Here is a 20933-nt window from a genome sequence, read left to right as displayed (position 1 = left end):
AGCACTGATTAGAAACGGACCCACTGGATGTTTTGAATAACGCTAATTTAATTTATTGGGTAATTAGGCAAGAATTGAGTTCGATTGGTCATTATCGATCTGGTTTTCTCCCAGATCCATAGTGATTGCCCTAGCTAATGCCAAGGCCAAATGGGTATATCTTTAAGTGGGTGGTTTTACAGTCAAAATGTAGGTAATTGGCACTCAAAGTTCACTGTATTTATGGCTGGGAACACATGCGGCGAGTTGCTGACAGAGACAGGCCTTATCTTTATGAGGGACCCCAATGGAACTCGATAGTGTTTAACAGGAAATAAACAAGGAATTTATTTTATTAAATAACAAAATAGTCTGACTGAAGTTACGCCGACCAGCGCAAAACGACTGCTTCGTAGGGCATGAGAATGATTCGCTGCGACAGGTCTACTTTTTGTCTGTGAATTAATCAAAATTATTTGGAAATGTAGTAAAACAGCAGTGATAGGAAGCTTACCCCGCATAGTGGCTGGAGTACGCGGTGACCAAGACATACTCGTAGGTCTTAGAGGCCAGTCCATCGATGATCTCCATATCGTTGCCCATGTTGACCAGGATTCGATACTCTTCGCTGTACTTGTTGGTGCTAGAGTTGCATGAAAATCTTGAGCCTAAGTTGGGATTTGTGAAAGGAATTATTTAACCTACCGTATAATTTGCAGAACCTGTTCCGTGACCGCTTCGTAGGAAAATCCTCCCTCCTCTTTGAATGACAGAAAGGCGGCACTGCTCTTAAGAGCCTGAAGTCCTTTAAAAATGTTTAGGGAGGATCTCGAGACCCCTCGCTCCGTCTGAACATTGTACCGCTGGTATTCCGGGCTAAGGGGCAACCAGGTGCTCTCCCCTTCAGAGAAGTCGGCGTTCTTTCCGGCAGTCCACTGCATTGGCGTTCGCTCCCCATCCCGATCCTCGCAAGAGTCGCCAGAGCACTCCACGTCCACGTTGGACATGCCGATCTCCTCGCCGTAGTAGGTCACCGATGCACCTGGCAGGGCATTCACGATGACATTCAGCAGATCCACTTTATGGGCTCCCATGCGATCGGCCACGCGGTTGGTGTCGTGATTACCGACCACCCAGTTGGCCGTCTGGTGGTCCGTCCACATGGTGTTCATCCAGTAGTCGATGGATCCCACCACATCCCTGGCGGTGGAGTAGCCACTGAGGTACATCAGCTGGAAGTTCATGGGCAGCTGGGTGCCCTGATGGGTGCTGTTGCCGAAGTAGGCACTCAGCGTTTCCACGGAGGAATAGGCCTCGGCCAGGAGAACCCGAGAGTCACCTCCGTTCTCCGCTCGATAGCTGTCCAAAAACGCCCGCCACTCGTACATCAAGTCCACCGTGGCCGGCTGATCCTTGGTGTAGATGTGATCGTGGTAGTCGTAGGCATTGGGGTCAGTGCCCCAGCCGCTGACCGGTTCATCCGGATAGGAGCCATCCGCATTTCGACGCTCGTAGATGTGGGGCACCGCATCGATCCTGAACCCGTCCACTCCCCGGTCCAGCCAAAACTTCAGGACGTCCAGCATGTGCTCCCTCACCATTGGGTTGGTAAAATTGAGATCCGGCTGCTTCACCAGGAACTGGTGGAGGAAGTACTGCTGGCGCTTCTCGTTCCACGTCCACATGGGTCCGCCGAACACGCTGGTCCAGTTTGAGGGTGGATCCCTCTCCCCTGTTCCCTCGTTCAACTTTCCATCGTCCCACACGTAGAAGTCATCGTAACCCTCCTCGCGGTTAACAGACTTTTGGAACCACTCGTTCTCGTCGCTCGAGTGGTTGGGTACAAAGTCCAGGATGATCTTAACGCCCAGCGACTTGGCCTCCACTATCAGGGCATCGAAATCCTCGAGGGTACCGAAAATCGGATCGATGTCGTAGAAGTTTGAGATGTCGTAACCAAAGTCCGCCATCGGCGATGTGAAAATAGGCGACAGCCAGGTGGCCGTGATGCCGATTTCCTTGAGATAGCCCAGTCGCGAAGTAATACCCTTCAGGTCCCCGATGCCGTCGCCGTCGCTGTCCTGGAAGGAGCGGGGATATATCTGGTAGAGCGAGGCGTTCTCCCACCAATCGATGTCCGCCCCACCCAATTGGGTGGAGGCGACAAGGACGAGAGCCACCAGGCCGAGATGTGCCCACTGCGGCATTTCGATAGCGTTTGAGTGGGCCAAACTCAATTTGCTAATAACAATTGCCGGCCTGTAGCGATTGAGCTGACGATAAGGCCGCAAATGCTCCGGCCAACTGGTAATCTATCAGTGTTTTATCGCAAATTTTCTAGATTAAATAACCGCGTGTGGTCCTTTTCCCACCCTCTCCATCTCGGTTTTTTATTGGATATTCCACTAAAGCGCGAAGTGTCGTAAAATTTTAATAAAAATAGATACGACTGTAACAAGAATAAATCGATGACTGGGCAGTGTCCAGTGGGCACAGATTCACAATCTAGATAACATCCTTCCATTCTTGTCTATTCCTATATATATGTAGGGGAGTGTAGGGTATAGTGAGGAACGATTCGATTTTTAAATGTCACTTTTCCAAGAATCAATATTTTTGCAAAGTTTCAAGAAGTGGCTTTTGTTTCTTTAGCGTATTCCTTTAACAGTTCGATGGTAAAATTCCATCAGGGATAAATCCTACAGGTCTTGTCGTAAAAATGTAAATGAGATTTTATTCCTATTATCAATTAAACAAAAACACCTCTTAACGAGGTAAAAAGTAGTGGCGAACGCGCCTTTAACAAACATTTCTGATATCAACAATTGTGACGAAAAATGATATTACATTCGATAAAATAAATAAGCTATACTAAATTTATGATTTCGGCCCGCAACAGTAAATATTTATTTACCTACACGTACATTTTCTGTTGTAGCGTGCCGAATAGGGCAAAAAGTGTTATATATCGAAAGTTGAGGAATGTCAAGGGCTATATGATTTAAAATTTAAAAAGAAATCGTTCGACTCAATTTTGAAAAAATAGTCAAAAAGTGGTTTTAAAAAAAAACTTTTTGTCATAACTCGAAATCTATTATATTCAGACAACTTTTCTATATGAAGGGTATTTAGCAAATTAAATTATCTTTTCAGAGATATACAGCACGTTTCTGCAGCATTAGTTGCATAGATACTATAAGCATTTTAAATCTGGCTTTTTTTTTTGGATTTTTGCTAAACTAGCGGGGTTTTCCAAAAGTCGTAGAACAAACGTTTTCTAATTCAAGCTACTTTATACACCCATAGGGTTTCCAAGACCCTAAAACTAAGATGGGATGCATACAAACCCACAAAGGGACAAACATTTTCATTTTGGGAAGAAGAAGAAAATCTTGTTTTCTGAATTACTTTTGAACGGGACATTGGATTTCAACAACTGAGGTGTCATTCGACGCGTATTCTCAGTAAGAATAAAACTAGCTAAACAGCTTTTATCCCCACCGCATCCAGCATCTCAAATTTTCTAAATTTTTACTTTTACACTTTCACCGCTTTTTCTCCCAAACAAATCTATATTTCGAAAGTCTTGGTATGCAATCTTCTTAGTTAGTGCGATACCTTTCGATTGGTGTATCACTCGTTACGATCGGACCATAATGGCAGATTTTCAATTTTGCGGCTATGTATAGTAGTTGTCTTCGCACGCTCTCTTGCGCGCTTCGCCACTACGTGTACTGCCGTCCACAGTGATAATTATTCAAATCGGACCATATATTAAAAAGTTATGACCAAACAATAATTAATAATTAGCAAACTCAATAGAGTACGTGAGGCACGGAGATATATTCATCTAGAAAATAAGCTGCTTAAGAAATTTCACTAGCGCCACCTAAGTTTCTTGTTATGTACCGATAGAAGTGAGCGACAGGTGGCGCTTTTTTGATAGCTGAGTAACGGGTACCTTATAGTCGAGGCCGTCGACTAGAGCTGTTTCTCCTGCTTCACTTATGAAAGTTGTAGGCTAAAGTGACGAACTCATAAATACACACTAAAACTCGATGCAGATGTGAAAATGAGGGGAGTGCGAGGGAGATGGAGACATGCAGATAAGCAGCAAAGCGCACACTTTATTCGCTTAAAACTTTTTAATGGATGGTCCGATTAGAATTTTTGGCATTTTCAATTGTATTGACAATCAAAAAAAAGTAGCATTATGGGCGTTTGTGGGCGTGGAAACATGCTGAAATAAACTTGCACAGCGAAATAAGTTCAAAAATCTAAGTGCCAAATCCGAACTTACTAGCTTTTATAGTTTCGGATCGGATAGTGATCCTGATCAAGAATATATATATGTACATTTTATGGTGGGAAACGCTTCCTTTTACTATACGAGTAATATTACTCTAAATACATTGTCCACACGCTACGATAAATCGAGTACATTTATTTTAAATTTTTAACGTGACGTTACATGTGAGATATGCCGAGATCATAACCTTACCCTACTCCTCATATTACCCTGAGCTACCCTACAGTAAAGCGTCAATAACACAGAATTCTACAAATTACATATCCAAACTTAATATACTTAAAAGATTTTGAAAGAATTTTAATTTTGATAGAAGTACGATGTTGTATTAAATAAGTTCATAAATTATTAATGCTTAATATTGGTTATCAAAACAAACCTGAAATATATCGATTTAGAGCAGCAGACTGTCACATTTTTAAAATCCATGATACCTTTTAAAACTAATAAATTAATTAAGTCAGCCAACTTCGTTTCTACTCATTGCTTGTTGGCAACTCTCCCTTGATTTTTAAAAATATTTTACTTGCAGCTACAGCTGCCGTAAGCTAAATTCACTTCCCAACTACAATGAGCACTTTTTGAAAAACGCAGCTATGTAATTAGACACTTCTCCCGCATCCTTATTCAAATGAAAGCCAAACGGATTTCTAATTATCAAAAGAGGATATGAACCAGTGGCGTATACAAGATTTTCTTTTTTGGGATGGGGTTTCAAATTTAATTTGGCCAATACTCTTTTTTTAAATTATTTTTAACTTGAAACAAGTATATTTTTGTATTTTTATATGAGTACAGAAGCTAGCACTTATCAGATGAAGAACGGTGGAAATGTAATTTTTCACAGAGGAGCTTTTTCAAGCCTACTTTAATAAAACCTTTTCTGATATTTTTTTCCCAGACACGCTTACGTTGAGAACTTTATTTGTAAGTTCTTTATACTACATCCTTGAATCCTGTGCATCAGAAACCGGAGGGATTATTCTTGTGTTTTCATGGTGTGCTCGTTTAAGTACACTTACTCATTAAACCACCTGGGGCAATCCACTAGAAGTGGTTTTAATTCAATTAAAATGCGCTCTCGCCATTTGGATTTGCACGTGTGCTCACTCACCTTTTTCAGTCCCGCAACAGGAATCATCCCCGGAGGTGATTCCGCCCTAAATCAACAAGCACTTCAGTTTGCGAGGACACACGCTGAGCTGGGATTAGTTATTTCAAATCGATGTAATTGGTAAATATATGGCTTGGCTAACTTTTTAAGCTTTCATTAAAATCAATTGGTTTTGGGATTGAGAGAAGAAGTTGAAAAGTTAAAATATTTAATACTGTGGAAAAATTCACCAATATTCGAGGCTTGGTTTGCACAAATACATTTAAATTGGTTGAGAATAAAATGTAATTAATAAAATCAAATATAATATATTTTTAAAAGGACAGCTCCGGTTGAACAACAAAATAAGCAGAGGTCAAAACTGAAATTATTATTTGACTTACCTTTTTTTCCAAGAAGTTTTTTTTCACCGCCTCTTTGGGCTTCTTTGCTTATCAAGAATAACTTGACTAACTCTGATAGCAACATTTTAAAAAATATTGCAACAAATGAATATGTTTTGCCGCGCTTAAAATGCAACACAAACCTTCCACAAGGTTATCACCCAAAATTTTCCACAACACTGTTAAGTATTTAATAATCGTAGTTTTCCAGCTTACTGTTGTTTGTTTGCTTGCAATTGAAGAAGGTGGATTTGGATCGTTTTCCTATCAGCTGACTAATGTCCACTTCAATGTCCTACCATAACAAAACCCTGCAAGTTGAGGAAGATACTTGGCTCTAAAATCGGTACTTTTCCAGCAATCAGAGGCGTTCGGGAGTGGGTTAATCGCTTTACGTAAAGCTTTGCTGGGAGCACGAAAACAATGACAATTTCGGTTCGCAAACTTGAGCACCCTGAGAACTCATGTGAGCTGTTTGCACAGCAATTCAATGAGGCACTCCAAGTGGGCCAGATCTCGATAGGAGCCGCCTTATCGAGCGGTATAAAAGGCAGCTGTCAGCCCCCCAGTCCGAACAAAATCGATCAAAATGCGCCTGCAATCAGCTGCGTGCCTTTTCCTGGCCATCGTTGGCTTCGTGGGAGCCACCGAGTGGTGGGAGAGTGGAAACTACTACCAGATATACCCGCGTTCCTTCCGGGACTCCGACGGAGACGGCATCGGGGACCTCAACGGTGTCACAGAGAAGCTGCAGTACCTGAAGGACATCGGCTTCACGGCCACCTGGCTGTCGCCCATCTTCAAGTCGCCGATGGTGGACTTTGGCTACGACATCTCTGACTTCTACACGATCCAGCCGGAGTACGGCACCATGGAGGACTTCGAGCGCATGATCGCCAAGGCCAAGGAGGTGGGCATCAGGATAATCCTGGACTTCGTTCCCAACCACTCCAGCACCGACAACGAGTGGTTCACCAAGTCGGTGGACAGTGACCCCACCTACAAGGACTTCTACATTTGGCACGACGGCAAGGTCAACAACGAGACCGGCGAGCGGGAGGCCCCGAGCAACTGGAACTCCGAGTTCCGCTACAGCGCCTGGGAGTGGAACGAAGTGCGCCAGCAGTACTACCTCCACCAGTTCGCCATCCAGCAGGCCGACCTCAACTACCGCAATCCGGCCGTGGTCAACGAGATGAAGAACGTGATCCGCTTCTGGCTGGCCAAGGGCGTTTCCGGCTTCCGCATCGACGCGGTTCCCTACCTGTTCGAGGTGGACCTTGATCGGTACAACCAGTATCCGGACGAGCCGCTGACCAACGACCCCGTGAGCTGCCCGGATCCCGACGACCACTGCTACACGCAGCACATTTACACGCAGGACCAGCCGGAGACCATTGACATGGTGTACCAGTGGCGCGAGTTGGTGGACACGTTCCACGAGGAGCACGGCGGCGACAAGAGGCTGCTAATGACGGAGGCGTACACCAGCTTTGAGAACATCATGATGTACTACGGCAACGGAGTGAGGAACGGCTCACACATCCCCTTCAACTTCGACTTCCTCACGAGCATCAACAACGCTTCAAAGGCCGGCGACTATGTGGACCACATCAAGAAGTGGATGGACGCGATGCCCGCGGGCGTCTATGCCAACTGGGTGCTGGGCAACCACGACAACAAGCGAGTGGCCTCCCGATTCGGAGTGCAGCGCACCGACCTCATCAACATCCTGCTGCAGACCCTGCCAGGCCACGCCGTCACCTACAACGGCGAGGAGCTGGGCATGACCGACGTGTGGATCAGCTGGGAGGACACCGTGGATCCGAATGCCTGCAACTCCGACCCGGACAACTACTACGCCCGATCCAGGGACCCAGCGCGATCGCCCTACCAGTGGGACGCCTCCTCCAAAGCAGGTAAGAGCATTCAAATATCAACAAAGCTTAGGGGTTATATTTACAAAGGCTTTACAATTTAAAAGAGTTCTTCTTATTACTTTTACTTATGTAGGTTAAAGCGCTTAAAAGTAATTAGTAATCAATTAAATTTGTTTTTTTTTACTTCCGGCTAGTGAAGGTATACATTCTGATAAGGAACGTATTCGTAACACATTGATTAAAATTATCTTAGCTGTTTACTTGAAAATGAATAGTATCTAAGTAGATTTTAAACTTATAACAAAATGGTGAAGGTTTTTATGGTGAAATTAGGAGGATTGACATCGAAACATATAACAGCATATTGATAATAGCATTTCCTATCCCATTTTAAGGCTTCACCAGTGCCGATCACACTTGGCTTCCAGTGGCCGATGACTACAAGACCAACAATGCCCTGCAGCAGCAGCGTGCCCCTCGTTCCCACCTGCAGATCTTCAAGAAGCTGGTGCGAGTCCGCAAGGAACCATCCTTCCGCCAGGGAGAGCTCAACATTCAGGCCATAGACGACGATGTGATCATCTACTCACGGTGAGTGAAACAGTCCTCTGAGTCTCAAAGCGATTGCTAAGTATTTCCCATACTAAACAGCCAAAAGACCGATAGCGATCTGTATGTGATCGTTCTAAACCTGGGCAGCACCTCCAAGACCCTGGACCTCACCAAGTACTATGGACTGGGCACTCAGGCGGAGGTCATCACCACTTCCTTGAACTCGCAGTACGTCGATGGCGATGTCATCAAGCCGTCGGAGTTCGTGGCCAATCCCTATGTGGGAACCGTTCTTGTGGCAGTTTAAGATAATTTTATTCCAATAAGGGACAATAAAGTAGCGACGTTTCGTAAAATGTAAACTAAACATCTACTTTATACCATTGAGAAAAGTTGAAGGCCTAAAAGTAGGCTTTTTTACTTTTATCAAACTATCACATTTAAAGCCTCGGTGTCATGCGCAGATGCAGGCCATTTTCAGACTTCAAGGTCATGGCAGCCGATAAAACCGGATCATATTTATGGATCTGAGCATCGCGCTTCTTCTTCTCCGCTGGAGGAAGGCCCAGGGTCGTACTTACACAGCCGTCCTTAGAGACGAGCTCATCCAGAGCAGGCAGCACCTTGAAGTTCCGAATGATCTTGGACACCATAGTCTTGATCTCCAGCAGAGCGAACTTCTGTCCAATGCAGTTTCGTGGACCGGCACTAAAAGGTACGTATTCAAAGGGTCCAGGTTTCTCCAGGTCAAACCGATCTGGTCGGAATTTATGAGGATCCTTGAACACACGATCGTTGTATCCCAACATAAGAAGGCCCAAGTTCAAAGTGGTGCCCTTCGGCACTAGATCGCCATCTAAATATAAGTCCTTGACTACCAATGAAGCTTAAATGTAATACCAAAGGCTTACCAATTATGTAATCTTTATCCGTGAAGCGACCAATGAAAGGTACGCTCGGATAAAGTCGCTGAGCCTCCTTTATAAACAAATTCAAGTACTTCATTTGGGAGATTTCCTGAAAGGTGGCATCCCGACCAATTCCCAAGTCCCCCATCACCTCGCACTGTTCGCCAAATAATTTTTTCTGTAAGTCAAAAATTACACGTAAATTACTTTGGTCGTAAAACAGGCTCTGTAAATAGGTCACCTGTTCATCTTGATGTCTGGAGAGCAGGTAGACTGCAAAGCCAACTCCAGATGTGGTGGTGTCATGGCCCTCGAACATAAAGGTGGATACTTCTTCGTAAAGCTCTTGGGAAGTTAGAGGACAACCGTCCACAGTAGATGAGAGAAGAGTATCCAAAAAGGCCATCTTCTTGCGGGAGAACTCATCTTCCTGGCTGATTGACTCAGCACCCGCGTTTCGAGCTTCAATTCGCTTTGCTATTATCTCATTGGTAAAGTCCTGGAGGGTTTTAAGAGTCCTCCTGTAGGCTGGATACTCAGGTGCAAAGCGAAAGAGAAATTCATTACGCTTCCAAGGATTAAATGCTCTCATCTTGATCATGTAGGTAATACTAAAATAACATCAACCAAAATATACTTTAGATATCCATTTGATAAGACCTAACATTTAATTCAGCATTGTTCTCACAATACTCACTCTTTAAAGGCTTGAACAACTGAAGAGCTTCGGTTCTCCATGGCATTAATGGACACCCCCATGGCTGTGTCGCAAATAACATCCAAGGTCAGATAGTGAGCTTCCTCCTGGAAGTCGAAGATGTTGTCCCCGTCTGCCACATTTTTTAGCTTATCTATAAACTTGCTGGAATTCTCGTTCATCACATCGTGGAAGTCCTGCAGGATGTTGAAGTGAAAGGCCGGCGTGATCATCTTGCGGTGCTTGTGCCATTTGCTGCCAGTGCTGGTCAGAAGTCCCAGACCCAGCCAGGAATGAGTGAGATCATAAACGTCGGACTTGGATATCAAGGTCTGACTGCTAAGTATAAACTGTGTAAAATCTGTGATGTTCATTAAATGCCATTCACAACATTTACAACCCAAACTCACCTCCATGTACTTCGGGCTAGTGACCATAATATTCGAGTAGAAGCCTATCCAGTAACGAAAGTTATCCTTCTCGTACTCATGCCACCAGCCAAAGAATCGGTTCAAAATATCTAAGCAGTGGAGATGAAACGACCATTGAAACTTAAAAACATCAGTTAGGAGCAGTCACGCTAATTAAAGCACAAACTGGCTACTTTTCCCAGCGTATAATTAAAGACTTTTCGCACGTGATATCGGTAGCTAGTTTTAGCCCACTACAAATCATTTGAATTTTTAAAATCACACTAATTTTGCCACAATAAGATCAAAGTCCCTGTGATATCATTATACACAATTGCTATGTGATTAGACACCCAAGGTGCGGTAGTCAATAAAGGGGACTTTGATCTCCAGATTCCATAGAACCACTGAGATTTAATTTACCTGTGGGAGTATTTCCCATCTGATGAGCGTTGCCCACCAAGGGTAGCATACTTGGCCCCTGAAACTTGTTCAACATTTGTTTTCGCCGCAGTGATCCAAGCTCGAAATAGGCCACCAAGAGCAGTGGAAGACCAATAAAAGCGCACAGTACGATCCACATTTTCGAGTGCTAACACAGCCAACCGATCGGTGCAGTGAGTAAATCAGATTTGAGGAAAAAGTGTACGACTCTCTGCTTAAATACTCCAACCGGTTGCGGTGGACAGAACTTAGACTCTCGCACTTTGTAGCTCTCAAACACCTTACAAGCCCACTATCACCCAAACCTTTTACACTTTTATGCGTTCAACATGACTAGTCAATAAGTAAGTGTTGTAAGTTATTCTCATGTTATGTAAAATAAATAATAAAGTAAAATAAATCAGTGTAGTCTGTCCGTTCCTTCGCAAACTATTCTCTCAGTTTTGAAGCTATCGGTATAAAACATTCCCAAGCGACGTATTTCTGTTGCACGTAGTATATAAGTCGGATCGAGCCGCATCGAACTACTATGTCCTATGGGAGCTATAGGAATAATAAAAAAAAAGTTTTTTAGAAAAGTACAAAAAATTATAATTTCCGGTTTTTTGACATATTAACTTCTACTCTTGGGAATATCAATCTCTAATATTTCAGAATTTCAAATAAAATTTTATAAAATCTGACGTCCATATCATATAGCTGCCATAGGAACGATCGGTTAATTATTGCCAAAATAATAAAGGACCGTTATATTTCGTTTTCGTTAAACACTTACGGTAATATTTCTGTAATTTGTTTTTAGTTTTCCTAAAATCAGAAAGCTCTGTACATACTATGCTCTCACGGGAACGACCTTCCAGGGTACAGAAACTTCGGCTGGCCAAAATAAGTTTCTTTCTTGTTGAACATTTGTGTTTAATTTGTTTATTTGTTCTACTTCCCCTAATTAACAGTGTCTTAATAATTATTTCTGTGGGGAAATCAGAATCAAATACTAAAAAAGTTATACATTTTTCAAGCACCAAACTTAACAAAGAGATGAGCAATGCTCTCCCCGAGATCAACTAAATGGAGCTTTAGTGTCTCTCCTTCAGTCGAATATGGAGCCCATTTTCGGATTTTAGGGTCAATACGGCGGAAAGAATGGGATCGTATTTGTGGCGATGGACATCGCGCTTCTTCCTCTCAGCAGGAGGTAGTCCCAAGGTGGTATTGATGTAACCGTCCTTGGAAACAAGCTCATCCACGGCTGGAAGCACCTCGAAGTTGCGAATGATCTTGGAAACCACGGTCTTGATCTCCAGCAGAGCGAACTTCTGTCCAATGCAGTTTCGCGGACCGGCACTGAAGGGCACGTACTCGAAGGGCCCTGGTTTCTCGAGCTCAAAGCGCTCGGGACGGAATTTGTGGGGATCCTTGAACACTTTTTCATTGTATCCCAGCATCACGATACCCAAGTTGAGTGTGGTTCCCTTCGGTACGAGATCGCCATCTGAAGAGGAAATGTGTTATTAAGAGGTTTTTGAATAGTCGAAATAACATTTACCAATCACATAGTCTTTATCTGTATATCGGCCAATGAAGGGTACACTGGGATAAATACGCTGTGCTTCCTTGATGTACAGATCCAAGTATTTCATTTGGGATATTTCCTGGAAAGTCGCATCTCGATCCAATCCAGTGCCACCCATAACCTCGCATTGCTCCTCAAATAGTTTTCGCTGTTTTCAAGAAATCAGCCGTTAACTTTAAACTTTTTACGTCAGAGTGTTGTCACCTAACCTGTTCGTCTTGATGTCTGGAGAGCAAATAGACAGCGAATGACACACCCGAGGTGGTGGTATCGTGTCCCTCGAACATGAAGGTGGAGACCTCTTCGTACAGCTCCTTAGAATTCAGGGGACGACCGTCGATGGTGGACGATAGCAGAGTGTCCAAAAAGGCCATTTTCTTACGAGCGAACTCATCTCCCTGGCTTGTCGAAACTGATCCAGATTTGTGGGCCGCAATGCGCTTATCGATGATCTCATTGGTGAAGTCCTGCAGGGTCTTCAGAGTCCTACTGTAGGCCGGGTAATCAGGAGCCAATCGATACAGTGTCTCATTACGCTTCAGAGGATGGAAGGCTCTCATGTTGATGTTGTAGCACATGCTGTGGAAGGTGAAGAGATGTAGTTGAGAAGGTACAAATAGAGCCCTAAACTCACTCTTTAAAGGCCTGCACAATGGAGGAGCTCCGGTTTTCCATGGCATTGATGGACACTCCCATGGCTGTGTCGCAAATAACGTCCAGGGTCAGATAGTGGGCCTGGTCCTGGAAGTCGAAGATACTGTCCCCGGCGGCCACCTTCTTTAAGTGATTGATAAACTTGCTGGAGTTCTCGTTCATCACCTCGTGGAAGTCCTGCAGGATGTTGAAGTGGAAGGCCGGAGTGATCATCTTGCGGTGCTTGTGCCATTTACTGCCAGTACTGGTCAGAAGTCCCAGTCCCAGCCAGGGATGCGTTAATTCGTAAATGTCGGACTTTGTGATCAGCGTCTGACTGCTGAGTATAAACTAGAAAACAAAAAGTCATCCTAAAAAAGTCATCATGAATATGAACAAATTCTCTGATAACCCACCTCGAGATACTTGGAACTAGTGACCAACACATTTGAGTATGTTCCGATCCAAAAAACATAGTTGTCCTTGCCAAACTGATGCCACCAGGAGAATACCTGGTCAAGAATTTCTAAATGGGCGAAAAAAGCCATTAGTAGGCTGATCACGAATCACTATCAGTATGCGATAAATGTGTTACAACGTTTTCATTGTTTGCATTTGACGCGCGATTTTCTGTATCCAGCATTACACAACGCTGTACTACAGATGTAAATGACGCACCCAAATCCAAATCTCTATATTATCTCTAAAATACTTGAGATAGGTTATGATTAACCTGTATGTTCAAGTGGCAGTTGCCCCATTAACTGAAAGTTAACAACGCAATTTTCTGGTCGTGAAGTCGCTGGCCCAAAATGACCTAACTTAAATAGCATTGTTGCTGAGTCGATTCGAAGCGCAGTTACCTCAGTCACAACGCTATTCGAGATGGGTAATTCCGGGTGTATCCTCTCCGTTTTTCTCTTCTGGTATTAAGGAATAACCCACCTGTTGGATTCTTGCCCATTTGATGAGCATTTCCCACGAGGGGTAGGCCGCTGGGGCCTTTGAACTTGTTTAACACTTTTTTCCGGCGGAATGTGCTGAGCTCCAGATAGGCGACCACGAGCACCGGCAGAGCCAGAATAAAATACAACACGAACCACATTTTCGATCGCGAGTGCCAAGACAACCGCTCAGCACGCAAAACTCTGGGATTATGAGAGATGTTTTGGGCGTACTGCTGGTTTAAATACGAGAGACTCCCGACTGCCTGTGGGTTTCTGGCTCTCTTTTTTAGACGCTTTTGCGATCAAAACAAAAGCCTCCCGAATATAGGTAAATATTTTGGTGCTTTCAGCATGACTATTCATTTTGAAATCAGGTTTTTTAAGAGATGAGCCTCTTAGTTTTAATCGGTTCAAAAGAGGCAGAGAACAATTTTTTGAGGAAATGCCATTCGAAATATAACTGTAATGAACTTGCTCGTACAATCTTTACAACATATTACATTGTTGCACGCAAACCATTTCACTGATAAGAATGAGTAATATAAAACTTCTCTCTCAAAAAAAGTAAACAAATTTAGGAGATTGACTCTAACTTTATGTCAAGAGAGAGACTCTCTTTTGGAATGAGGAGTGAGGCTTATCAGCAGAGAGCAAAAGCAAAAGTATGTAAAAGTCCCAAACGTAATGTAGATTTACCCAAATTTAACGTGCAGTTTACATTTGCAAGCCAAAAATAAAAAACATTGTCTACTATTTATTGGATTTTATTTAATGACTTCATTTTAAGGAAAAAGGAAAATGAAATATAATATATGAAGTTTAAAACCCTAAATTGTATTTCCCAATTTGATTTTTTGCAGAGCTTTTTATTGTGATACTTGTGAGCAACTTAATAACTTTAATAGCTTTCGCCGGACGATCCATTTGCTTTAATATTCTAATTTAAGGTCATATGTGCCGTCTTAAATATCTCCTTTAAGAATTAGAAGAATAAGTCAAATTTGTACATCATTGCAATGTTATTCACAATGTAGTTAAAATACTTCCAGAGAATGTGCACGTAAGCATGTGTAACATTTTTATACCCGTTGCTCGTAGAGTAAAAGGGTATACTAGATTCGTCGGAAAGTATGTAACAGGCAGAAGGAAGCGTTCCCGACCCCATAAAGTATATATATTCTTAATCAGGATCACCAGCCGAGTCGATCTAGCCATGTCCGTCTGTCCGTCAGTCCGATGAACGCTGAGATCTCGAAAACTATAAGAGCTAGGCTATTGAGATTTGGCATGCAGATTCCTGAGCTTCTTACGCAGCGCAAGTTTGTTTTAGCAATGTCCCACGCCCACTCTAAAGCCCACAAGCCGCCCAAAACTGTGGCTCCTACAGTTTTGATGCTAAAATAAAAATTGTAACTGAAATGTATTGTCCTCATCAATACCTATCGATTAACTCAAAAAAAAGTTTGCCAAGCCTGTGACGCCTAACATTTTCATGCTAGATAAAAAATTTCAACTGAAATGTATTGGTCTCGTCAATACCTATCGATTGATCCAAAAAATTTGCCACGCTTACTCTAACGTCCATAACGCCATAACGTCCATCAGTCTACAGCCGGTAGGTGGCGCATTTCAATCTCGCTTTGCTGCTTGCATATCTCCATTTCCCTTTGGTCCCTTTAGCTGAGTAACGGGTATCTGATAATCGAGCTACTCGACTAAAGCGTTCTTCCTTGTATAATTTCGTGTAATGTTGGTGTAAAATAGTTAATAACTAAGGATCTTTATCTTATCTTTTATAACTTAGGGGGAACCCCTCTTTTACGTCAAGCATGAAAAACACAATATGGTCGAGTAACTTTACTATCATACAGCAATCACTCAGCTAACCTACCTCACTTCGATTAAAACCATTTTTGTAGCAATAATTAAATTACACTGAATATAAATGAAAGGAAATGTGGGTGCCGCACACTTTTGCGATTTGTGCGCTTAAGAGTGGGCGTTTTACTCGTGTGAAGCAAACATTGCGTAGAATAAAGTCTACATGTCAAATTTTAACTCTCTGTATCATAGTTTCCAAGATCTCTGCGTTTGTACGGGCAGCCAAGGAGCAAGAAATTATACTTTATAGGGTCGGAAACGATTCCTTCACCCTTTTACATACTTTCCAAAGAATAAAATAATGATTGTGTAGGTAGAAGCTTAAATATCTTGCTAAAGCGGACCAAATGAGTAAATTGTAGATAGAGTATTTATTAAGCAAAATGTAAAATCAATTTTGCCTCAAACGTTGATATGAGTTGATATCAAAATTGATTTGATAAGAGTTGTTTCCCTCGCTCTACATTTATCTGAGTAACGAGTATCTGATAGTCGAGGCACACGACCTTAGCGTTCTTCCTTGTTTATCAATAATTTGTAGTAAACACAGAATACACAGAAAGTGGTAGGGTGTCTCTGACAATAGTTTGAATTGATGTGTGAAAGTAAATTTTTTACACCATCGTTCTTATAATTGCTGTTATTCTAGTGGCGACTATTATTACCATCCTCTTTATAATATTTTTTTCTCTCTTAGGCATTGCAACGATATTGGTCATAACTTACATGTTTCAAGGAGGAAGATTTAACTACATAGATCATTTAGCTGCTATAATAGGACGTCTTCCAGGGTCAAAGTCGTATCCATTTGTGACCAACCTTTTTGTGATTGCCCTCAAACCGCAGACAAATACTGTCTCGTTTTATATTTATGATATTTAAAGTGATAAGAGGCTGTTAAGTGAATTTCAAACCTCCTTTCCAATCCCTTGAACTATAATCTAAGGCAGGAAGATCTGCAAATTATTATTACGTGTCAAAGTCTTGACCACCGCCCCAATTCATTATCAGCAGCCGATTACAATTTTTTAATAGCGCCATATCTTTTGGCGATACCCAATCAGCCTTTAGACCCACACGTCATCAGTTAAGTGAGTCAACACCCAGCAGGTAGCCCAGTATAATTACACTAATCAATTACCGACAGCAATAAAGCATTATGTTAATTGAGGTATTGATAACGCTATTTGTGTCGGTTGCAAACACCAAAAAAAGCATGCAAGAAGTTGGGTTAGATAAGCTATCGATGGGGCTATCGGCTATGAAATTGGTCACCTAATAATAAGCCAAAGTTTCTGGACAAACCAGTCTGGATAGAACAGCGAGCGAGAACAGTTGACCGGCATAATGTTTCTGATAGCCATTGCCATTATTTTGGCCACCATTCTGGTGTTCAAGGGTGTGAGGATATTCAACTACATAGACCACATGGCCGGCATAATGGAGATGATACCAGGACCGACCCCATACCCCTTCGTGGGTAATCTGTTTCAGTTTGGCCTCAAGCCGGACGGTAAGTACTAGTCGAAGAGCCTGCCTATATTTATGAACTCTTTAACGATTCATGCCAAAGTCGTTTGTCTGATCGAATCCCGCAGTTGGGTATTTGCAGCGATTCAATGCGTTCAATTCCCGTTGGTATCGAGTTGCACATTTGGATTTCATCTCGAATTGTGTCTGATTTCCTCGACTTATTTATTGTAATATTTTCTACAGCTTTCATCAAGTTCTGTGCGCATTTCCCAAGTGCCTTTCCTCGCACAGCTGAATAAATTCGGTCTTGTTTTTCCGCCCTTCCCTGCACGTGCCTAAAGTAATCATTTCAAATGCACAATGCCCAGGGGGAAAAAAGCGATGGTGCACTATATTTTTCGAGGATATCATTCTGCTTCCCTGCTCGTCTGGCGCTCCAATTCAGGGCGGACTGCCATGGGCTGCACATTGTTATCTGATTGCTATTATTTTGTTATTTTATGGCAGCTTGGATTGCTGTTCTATAATGCTGAAAAGAAGATATTTGAATAGCTTCGTATTAGTCGACCACATTTAGTACTAGTTTATTGTCTGGTCTGTCCGTAAGGGCTACGATTAATTAATAGATATTTGACCACTTGAGTAATCCAGGTTACAAAATTATATGTGCAACATCAAATCAGGCTTTGTCGTTGATTGCAACTACCAAAACTAAACTTGAAATTTAATTTTGGTTTAATCCGCCCCAACGGCAAGCTCTAGTGCTCTGCAAACGAGGAACTTGGGGCTGATAATTAAAGTGGTCGGGCCCACAAACTCATCCTGTCTTTCACAGAATACCCCAAAAAGGTTTTGCAATATTGTCGGAAATATGATTTCCAGGGATTCCGTTCCCTGGTCTTCCTGCAGTACCACATGATGCTGAGTGATCCGGCGGAAATTCAGGTAAGTCCGCCCCCATGACCGCCCCATCACCCACCTGTTCATTGTGTTTGCCCTGCAGAACATTTTTTCCAGTTCATCGCTGCTGTACAAGGAGCACTTGTACTCCTTTCTGAGGCCCTGGCTGGGCGATGGGCTGCTGACCAGTTCCGGTGCCCGCTGGCTGAAGCATCAGAAGCTCTACCTCCCCGCCTTCGAGCGCTCTGCCATTGAGGGCTACCTGCGAGTGGTGCACCGGACGGGCGGACAGTTCGTCCAGAAGCTCGACGGACTGTCGGCCACGCAGGAAATCTTCGATGCCCAGGAGCTGGTGGCCAAGTGTACCCTGGATATTGTGTGCGGTAAGTGAGGGAAGGCTTGCCCATAGAACCCAGCATCGCTATTCCCCCAAAACAAGTTGTACATGCACAGATAGAAAATTATAAATATTTTCTTTCTGATAATTATTTACTCTTATTTAAATATCACACATTTAGTTATTAGTTAATTATAAATAGATGGACAATATAATTAAATTTATTTCACTAATTAGTAAAAAATAAAAGCAATAGTTAGCAGTCAAAATAAAATTTGTATAGAGGGTTAAATATAGATAGGCTACCTCCAAAGATGCTATGAATATAACACAACATTCAAAAGTTTATACATTGCACTTTTAAAATTTTCGCAAGCTCTACGCTTTTGACATTTAAAGTAGTACTTTAGTATAAGAGAAGGCTAGTACTTTTTTGGCAGTTATATCCTCTGTGTGTACTATTGCCAAACTTTACACATTTGTCATGTCGCTTCTTGGGCCGAGTTTCGCTCTTCGGGCGTTTCGCTCGTTTATTTTTTGTAATTTATTATGAACGTTTTATAAATAAGATTTATGGCATAGAAAATGGCTACAAGTGCCGCAGATTGTGCGGGCCAAAAAGTTTCGCGGCCGAGGTACTTGCCCTCGACGATACAACGCGTATTGTGGGCCGAGTGAATTGAGGAATTTCCCTGTTAACCGTTGGTAATTTATCGAGACTTTCAGGGACTCGTTCGGGTTCATTTAGCCTGCTTGAAGCTGCACATTTTCAACGGCTTCCTCTCCCTTTTTTTTTCCCAGAAAACGCCACTGGCCAGGCCAGCAGTTCGCTCAATGGAGAGCCCTCGGATTTGCATGGAGCCATCAAGGAGTAAGTTCAAGCTGAGAAATCTCGGGGCTAAGCTCTTAAGCCACTTCCGTTTCCTAGTTTATGCGATGTGGTGCAGGAGCGCACCTTCAGCATTGTGAAGCGGTTCGACGCCCTCTTCCGACTCACCTCCTACTACATGAAGCAGCGCCGAGCCCTGGCGCTCCTCCGAAGCGAACTGAATCGGGTGAGTTCCGCAGAAATGTGTGGGTAGGGGACCGTCTTAAATCCGAAGGTTTATCTCCTCGTAGATTATCGCGCAACGTCGACACCAGCTGGCCGGGGAAAATACAAGTCAGCCAGGGCAGCCAATCAATAAACCCTTCCTCGACGTTCTGCTGACCGCCAAACTGGACGGTCGGGCCCTCAAGGAGCGCGAGATTATCGAGGAAATGTCAACCTTTATATTTACTGTAAGTTAAAGCTGTTATTCTTTTTTTATAAAATTAAAATGAATTAAAATTTATTTATATATATATTTTACCTTAAAATTCTGATGCAGGGTCACGATCCCGTAGCCGCCGCCATATCCTTTACCCTGTACACCCTATCCCGCCACCCGGAGATTCAGAGCAAGGCTTTCAAGGAGCAGCAGCGCATCTTTGCCAACAACTTATCGGGAGAGGCGGACCTGGTTTCCCTGGACCAGATGGTCTACCTAGAGCTGATCATTCGGGAGACCCTGCGTTTGTATCCCTCTGTTCCGCTGATTGCCCGAACCAACAGAAAGCCCATCGACATCAGTAAGTTGTGCCAAGAAAGTCGCTTCCACGACCTAATGCTGGATACTTTCAGATGGCACCAAGGTGGCCAAGCGCACCACGGTGATCATGTGCCTCATTGCCATGGGCTACAACGAGAAGTATTTCGATGATCCGTGCACTTTCCGGCCCGAGAGATTCGAGAACACCAGCGGAAACGTGGGCATCGAGGCTTTCAAGAGTGTGCCATTTAGTGCAGGACCAAGGCGATGCATTGGTAGGTGTTGAATGGGATTTATCGTTGATTTCCTTACTTACTATTATGTGTTTTTGAAAAGCTGAAAAGTTCGCCATGTACCAAATGAAGGCTCTGCTCTCCCAGTTGGTGCGACGATTTGAAATATTGCCCGCCGTGGATGGACTTCCCTCAGGAATCAACGATCATTCTCGTGAGGACTGCGTGCCTCAGAGCGAATATGATCCAGTATTGAACATTCGAGTCACGCTTAAATCGGAAAATGGCATTCAGATCAGGCTGAGAAAGCGATGAACCTAAGGATTCAACTAAACATGTAAATAATATACAATCCATAAAAATGTAATCGTTACACTCCTTGATTTTGAATTTAAATTAAACTAGTTTGTGCAACCGTTTTACTTTATTAAATCAAACTCCTTTTCTCGTCTAGACTATTGCCATTTCTATGACCAGAACACGTTTCGCATTGTTCACATCATTTTTTCCTCGCAAATTATCAAAGTTGACTTGACAAATAATTCATGTTAATTTTCTTGCATTCGTAGATTCGCTGCTAATTAATATACAATTCGGGCAGATCACCAGTTTGGTTAATATTTTATTGCACAACAAAATTGAGTTCACACTAACAATAAAAATTAAATGTGCTGAGAAACAGGAGCTGAAGTGATATCACTTTCACTTT

At 42.9% G+C, this 20933-nt stretch overlaps 6 protein-coding genes across 9 annotated transcripts in view; 3 read left to right on the top strand and 3 right to left on the bottom strand.

Moving 5' to 3' along the window:
- Nucleotides 1-20933, top strand: part of LOC108019688 (larval cuticle protein 2) — a 47297-nt gene that overhangs the window by 18995 nt on the left and 7369 nt on the right. Inside the window, exon 1 of one of the 3 annotated variants that reach the window (XM_070994716.1) lies at nt 9514-9517. The exons of 1 other annotated variant lie outside the window; for it this stretch is intronic. The gene's annotated coding sequence lies outside the window, so the exon portion shown is untranslated. Of the gene's footprint in view, nt 1-9513; nt 9518-11085; nt 11091-20933 lie in introns of those variants that run through there. One more of the 3 variants, XM_070994715.1, reaches the window with a different exon arrangement.
- Nucleotides 303-2217, bottom strand: Mal-A2 (Maltase A2). Its single transcript, XM_017087428.4, has 3 exons — nt 685-2217; nt 494-622; nt 303-434 (listed from the first exon to the last, which is right to left on the bottom strand). Exons 1-3 carry the CDS (start codon nt 2184-2186, stop codon nt 362-364), a joined length of 1704 nt encoding a protein of 567 aa, XP_016942917.3. The 5' UTR covers nt 2187-2217; the 3' UTR covers nt 303-361.
- On the top strand, nt 6336-8584 carry Mal-A1 (Maltase A1). Its single transcript, XM_017087437.4, has 3 exons — nt 6336-7704; nt 8061-8256; nt 8317-8584. Exons 1-3 carry the CDS (start codon nt 6375-6377, stop codon nt 8522-8524), a joined length of 1734 nt encoding a protein of 577 aa, XP_016942926.2. The 5' UTR covers nt 6336-6374; the 3' UTR covers nt 8525-8584.
- Nucleotides 8343-10866, bottom strand: LOC108019591 (Cytochrome P450 4e1). 2 transcript variants are annotated; one of them, XM_070994705.1, is made up of 6 exons: nt 10656-10866; nt 10233-10342; nt 9823-10172; nt 9367-9736; nt 9129-9303; nt 8343-9073 (listed from the first exon to the last, which is right to left on the bottom strand). In XM_070994705.1, the coding sequence occupies exons 1-6, from the start codon at nt 10813-10815 to the stop codon at nt 8658-8660; spliced, it is 1581 nt and encodes a 526-aa protein (XP_070850806.1). In that variant the 5' UTR covers nt 10816-10866; the 3' UTR covers nt 8343-8657. The 2 variants fall into 2 exon arrangements, with proteins under 2 accessions (XP_070850806.1, XP_070850807.1); XM_070994706.1 differs by lacking the exon at nt 10656-10866 and having other exon boundaries at nt 9823-10183; nt 10233-10341.
- On the bottom strand, nt 11585-14054 carry Cyp4e2 (Cytochrome P450 4e2). The gene is made up of 6 exons (XM_017087429.4): nt 13828-14054; nt 13299-13408; nt 12884-13233; nt 12459-12828; nt 12223-12397; nt 11585-12168 (listed from the first exon to the last, which is right to left on the bottom strand). The coding sequence occupies exons 1-6, from the start codon at nt 13985-13987 to the stop codon at nt 11753-11755; spliced, it is 1581 nt and encodes a 526-aa protein (XP_016942918.3). The 5' UTR covers nt 13988-14054; the 3' UTR covers nt 11585-11752.
- Cyp4ad1 (Cytochrome P450 4ad1) lies at nt 17007-20646 on the top strand. Its single transcript, XM_017087528.4, has 9 exons — nt 17007-17223; nt 18019-18128; nt 18187-18466; nt 19222-19291; nt 19349-19475; nt 19540-19701; nt 19791-20031; nt 20084-20266; nt 20328-20646. Exons 1-9 carry the CDS (start codon nt 17058-17060, stop codon nt 20537-20539), a joined length of 1551 nt encoding a protein of 516 aa, XP_016943017.3. The 5' UTR covers nt 17007-17057; the 3' UTR covers nt 20540-20646.

This window comes from Drosophila suzukii, chromosome 2R (assembly GCF_043229965.1).
Source record: "Drosophila suzukii chromosome 2R, CBGP_Dsuzu_IsoJpt1.0, whole genome shotgun sequence".
Taxonomy (NCBI): Eukaryota; Metazoa; Arthropoda; class Insecta; order Diptera; family Drosophilidae; genus Drosophila; species Drosophila suzukii.
This window is presented reverse-complemented; position numbering and strand designations above follow the sequence as displayed.

Coding starts and splice junctions, on each gene's coding strand:
- Mal-A2 (XM_017087428.4), bottom strand. CDS start 2,186: ATGCCGCAGTGGGCACATCTCGGCCTGGTGGCTCTCGTCCTTGTCGCC. Junction 623..684: donor CAGGTTCTGCAAATTATACG/GTAGGTTAAATA, acceptor ATGCAACTCTAG/CACCAACAAGTACAGCGAAG. Junction 435..493: donor TACTCCAGCCACTATGCGGG/GTAAGCTTCCTA, acceptor ATTAATTCACAG/ACAAAAAGTAGACCTGTCGC.
- LOC108019591 (XM_070994705.1), bottom strand. CDS start 10,815: ATGTGGATCGTACTGTGCGCTTTTATTGGTCTTCCACTGCTCTTGGTG. Junction 9,737..9,822: donor GTTGTTCAAGCCTTTAAAGA/GTGAGTATTGTG, acceptor ATGTTATTTTAG/TATTACCTACATGATCAAGA. Junction 9,074..9,128: donor GGATAAAGATTACATAATTG/GTAAGCCTTTGG, acceptor ACTTATATTTAG/ATGGCGATCTAGTGCCGAAG.
- Mal-A1 (XM_017087437.4), top strand. CDS start 6,375: ATGCGCCTGCAATCAGCTGCGTGCCTTTTCCTGGCCATCGTTGGCTTC. Junction 7,705..8,060: donor GGACGCCTCCTCCAAAGCAG/GTAAGAGCATTC, acceptor TCCCATTTTAAG/GCTTCACCAGTGCCGATCAC. Junction 8,257..8,316: donor GATGTGATCATCTACTCACG/GTGAGTGAAACA, acceptor CATACTAAACAG/CCAAAAGACCGATAGCGATC.
- Cyp4ad1 (XM_017087528.4), top strand. CDS start 17,058: ATGTTTCTGATAGCCATTGCCATTATTTTGGCCACCATTCTGGTGTTC. Junction 17,224..18,018: donor GTTTGGCCTCAAGCCGGACG/GTAAGTACTAGT, acceptor TGTCTTTCACAG/AATACCCCAAAAAGGTTTTG. Junction 18,129..18,186: donor GTGATCCGGCGGAAATTCAG/GTAAGTCCGCCC, acceptor TTTGCCCTGCAG/AACATTTTTTCCAGTTCATC.
- Cyp4e2 (XM_017087429.4), bottom strand. CDS start 13,987: ATGTGGTTCGTGTTGTATTTTATTCTGGCTCTGCCGGTGCTCGTGGTC. Junction 13,234..13,298: donor CTAGTTCCAAGTATCTCGAG/GTGGGTTATCAG, acceptor TTTGTTTTCTAG/TTTATACTCAGCAGTCAGAC. Junction 12,398..12,458: donor CCAGACATCAAGACGAACAG/GTTAGGTGACAA, acceptor TCTTGAAAACAG/CGAAAACTATTTGAGGAGCA.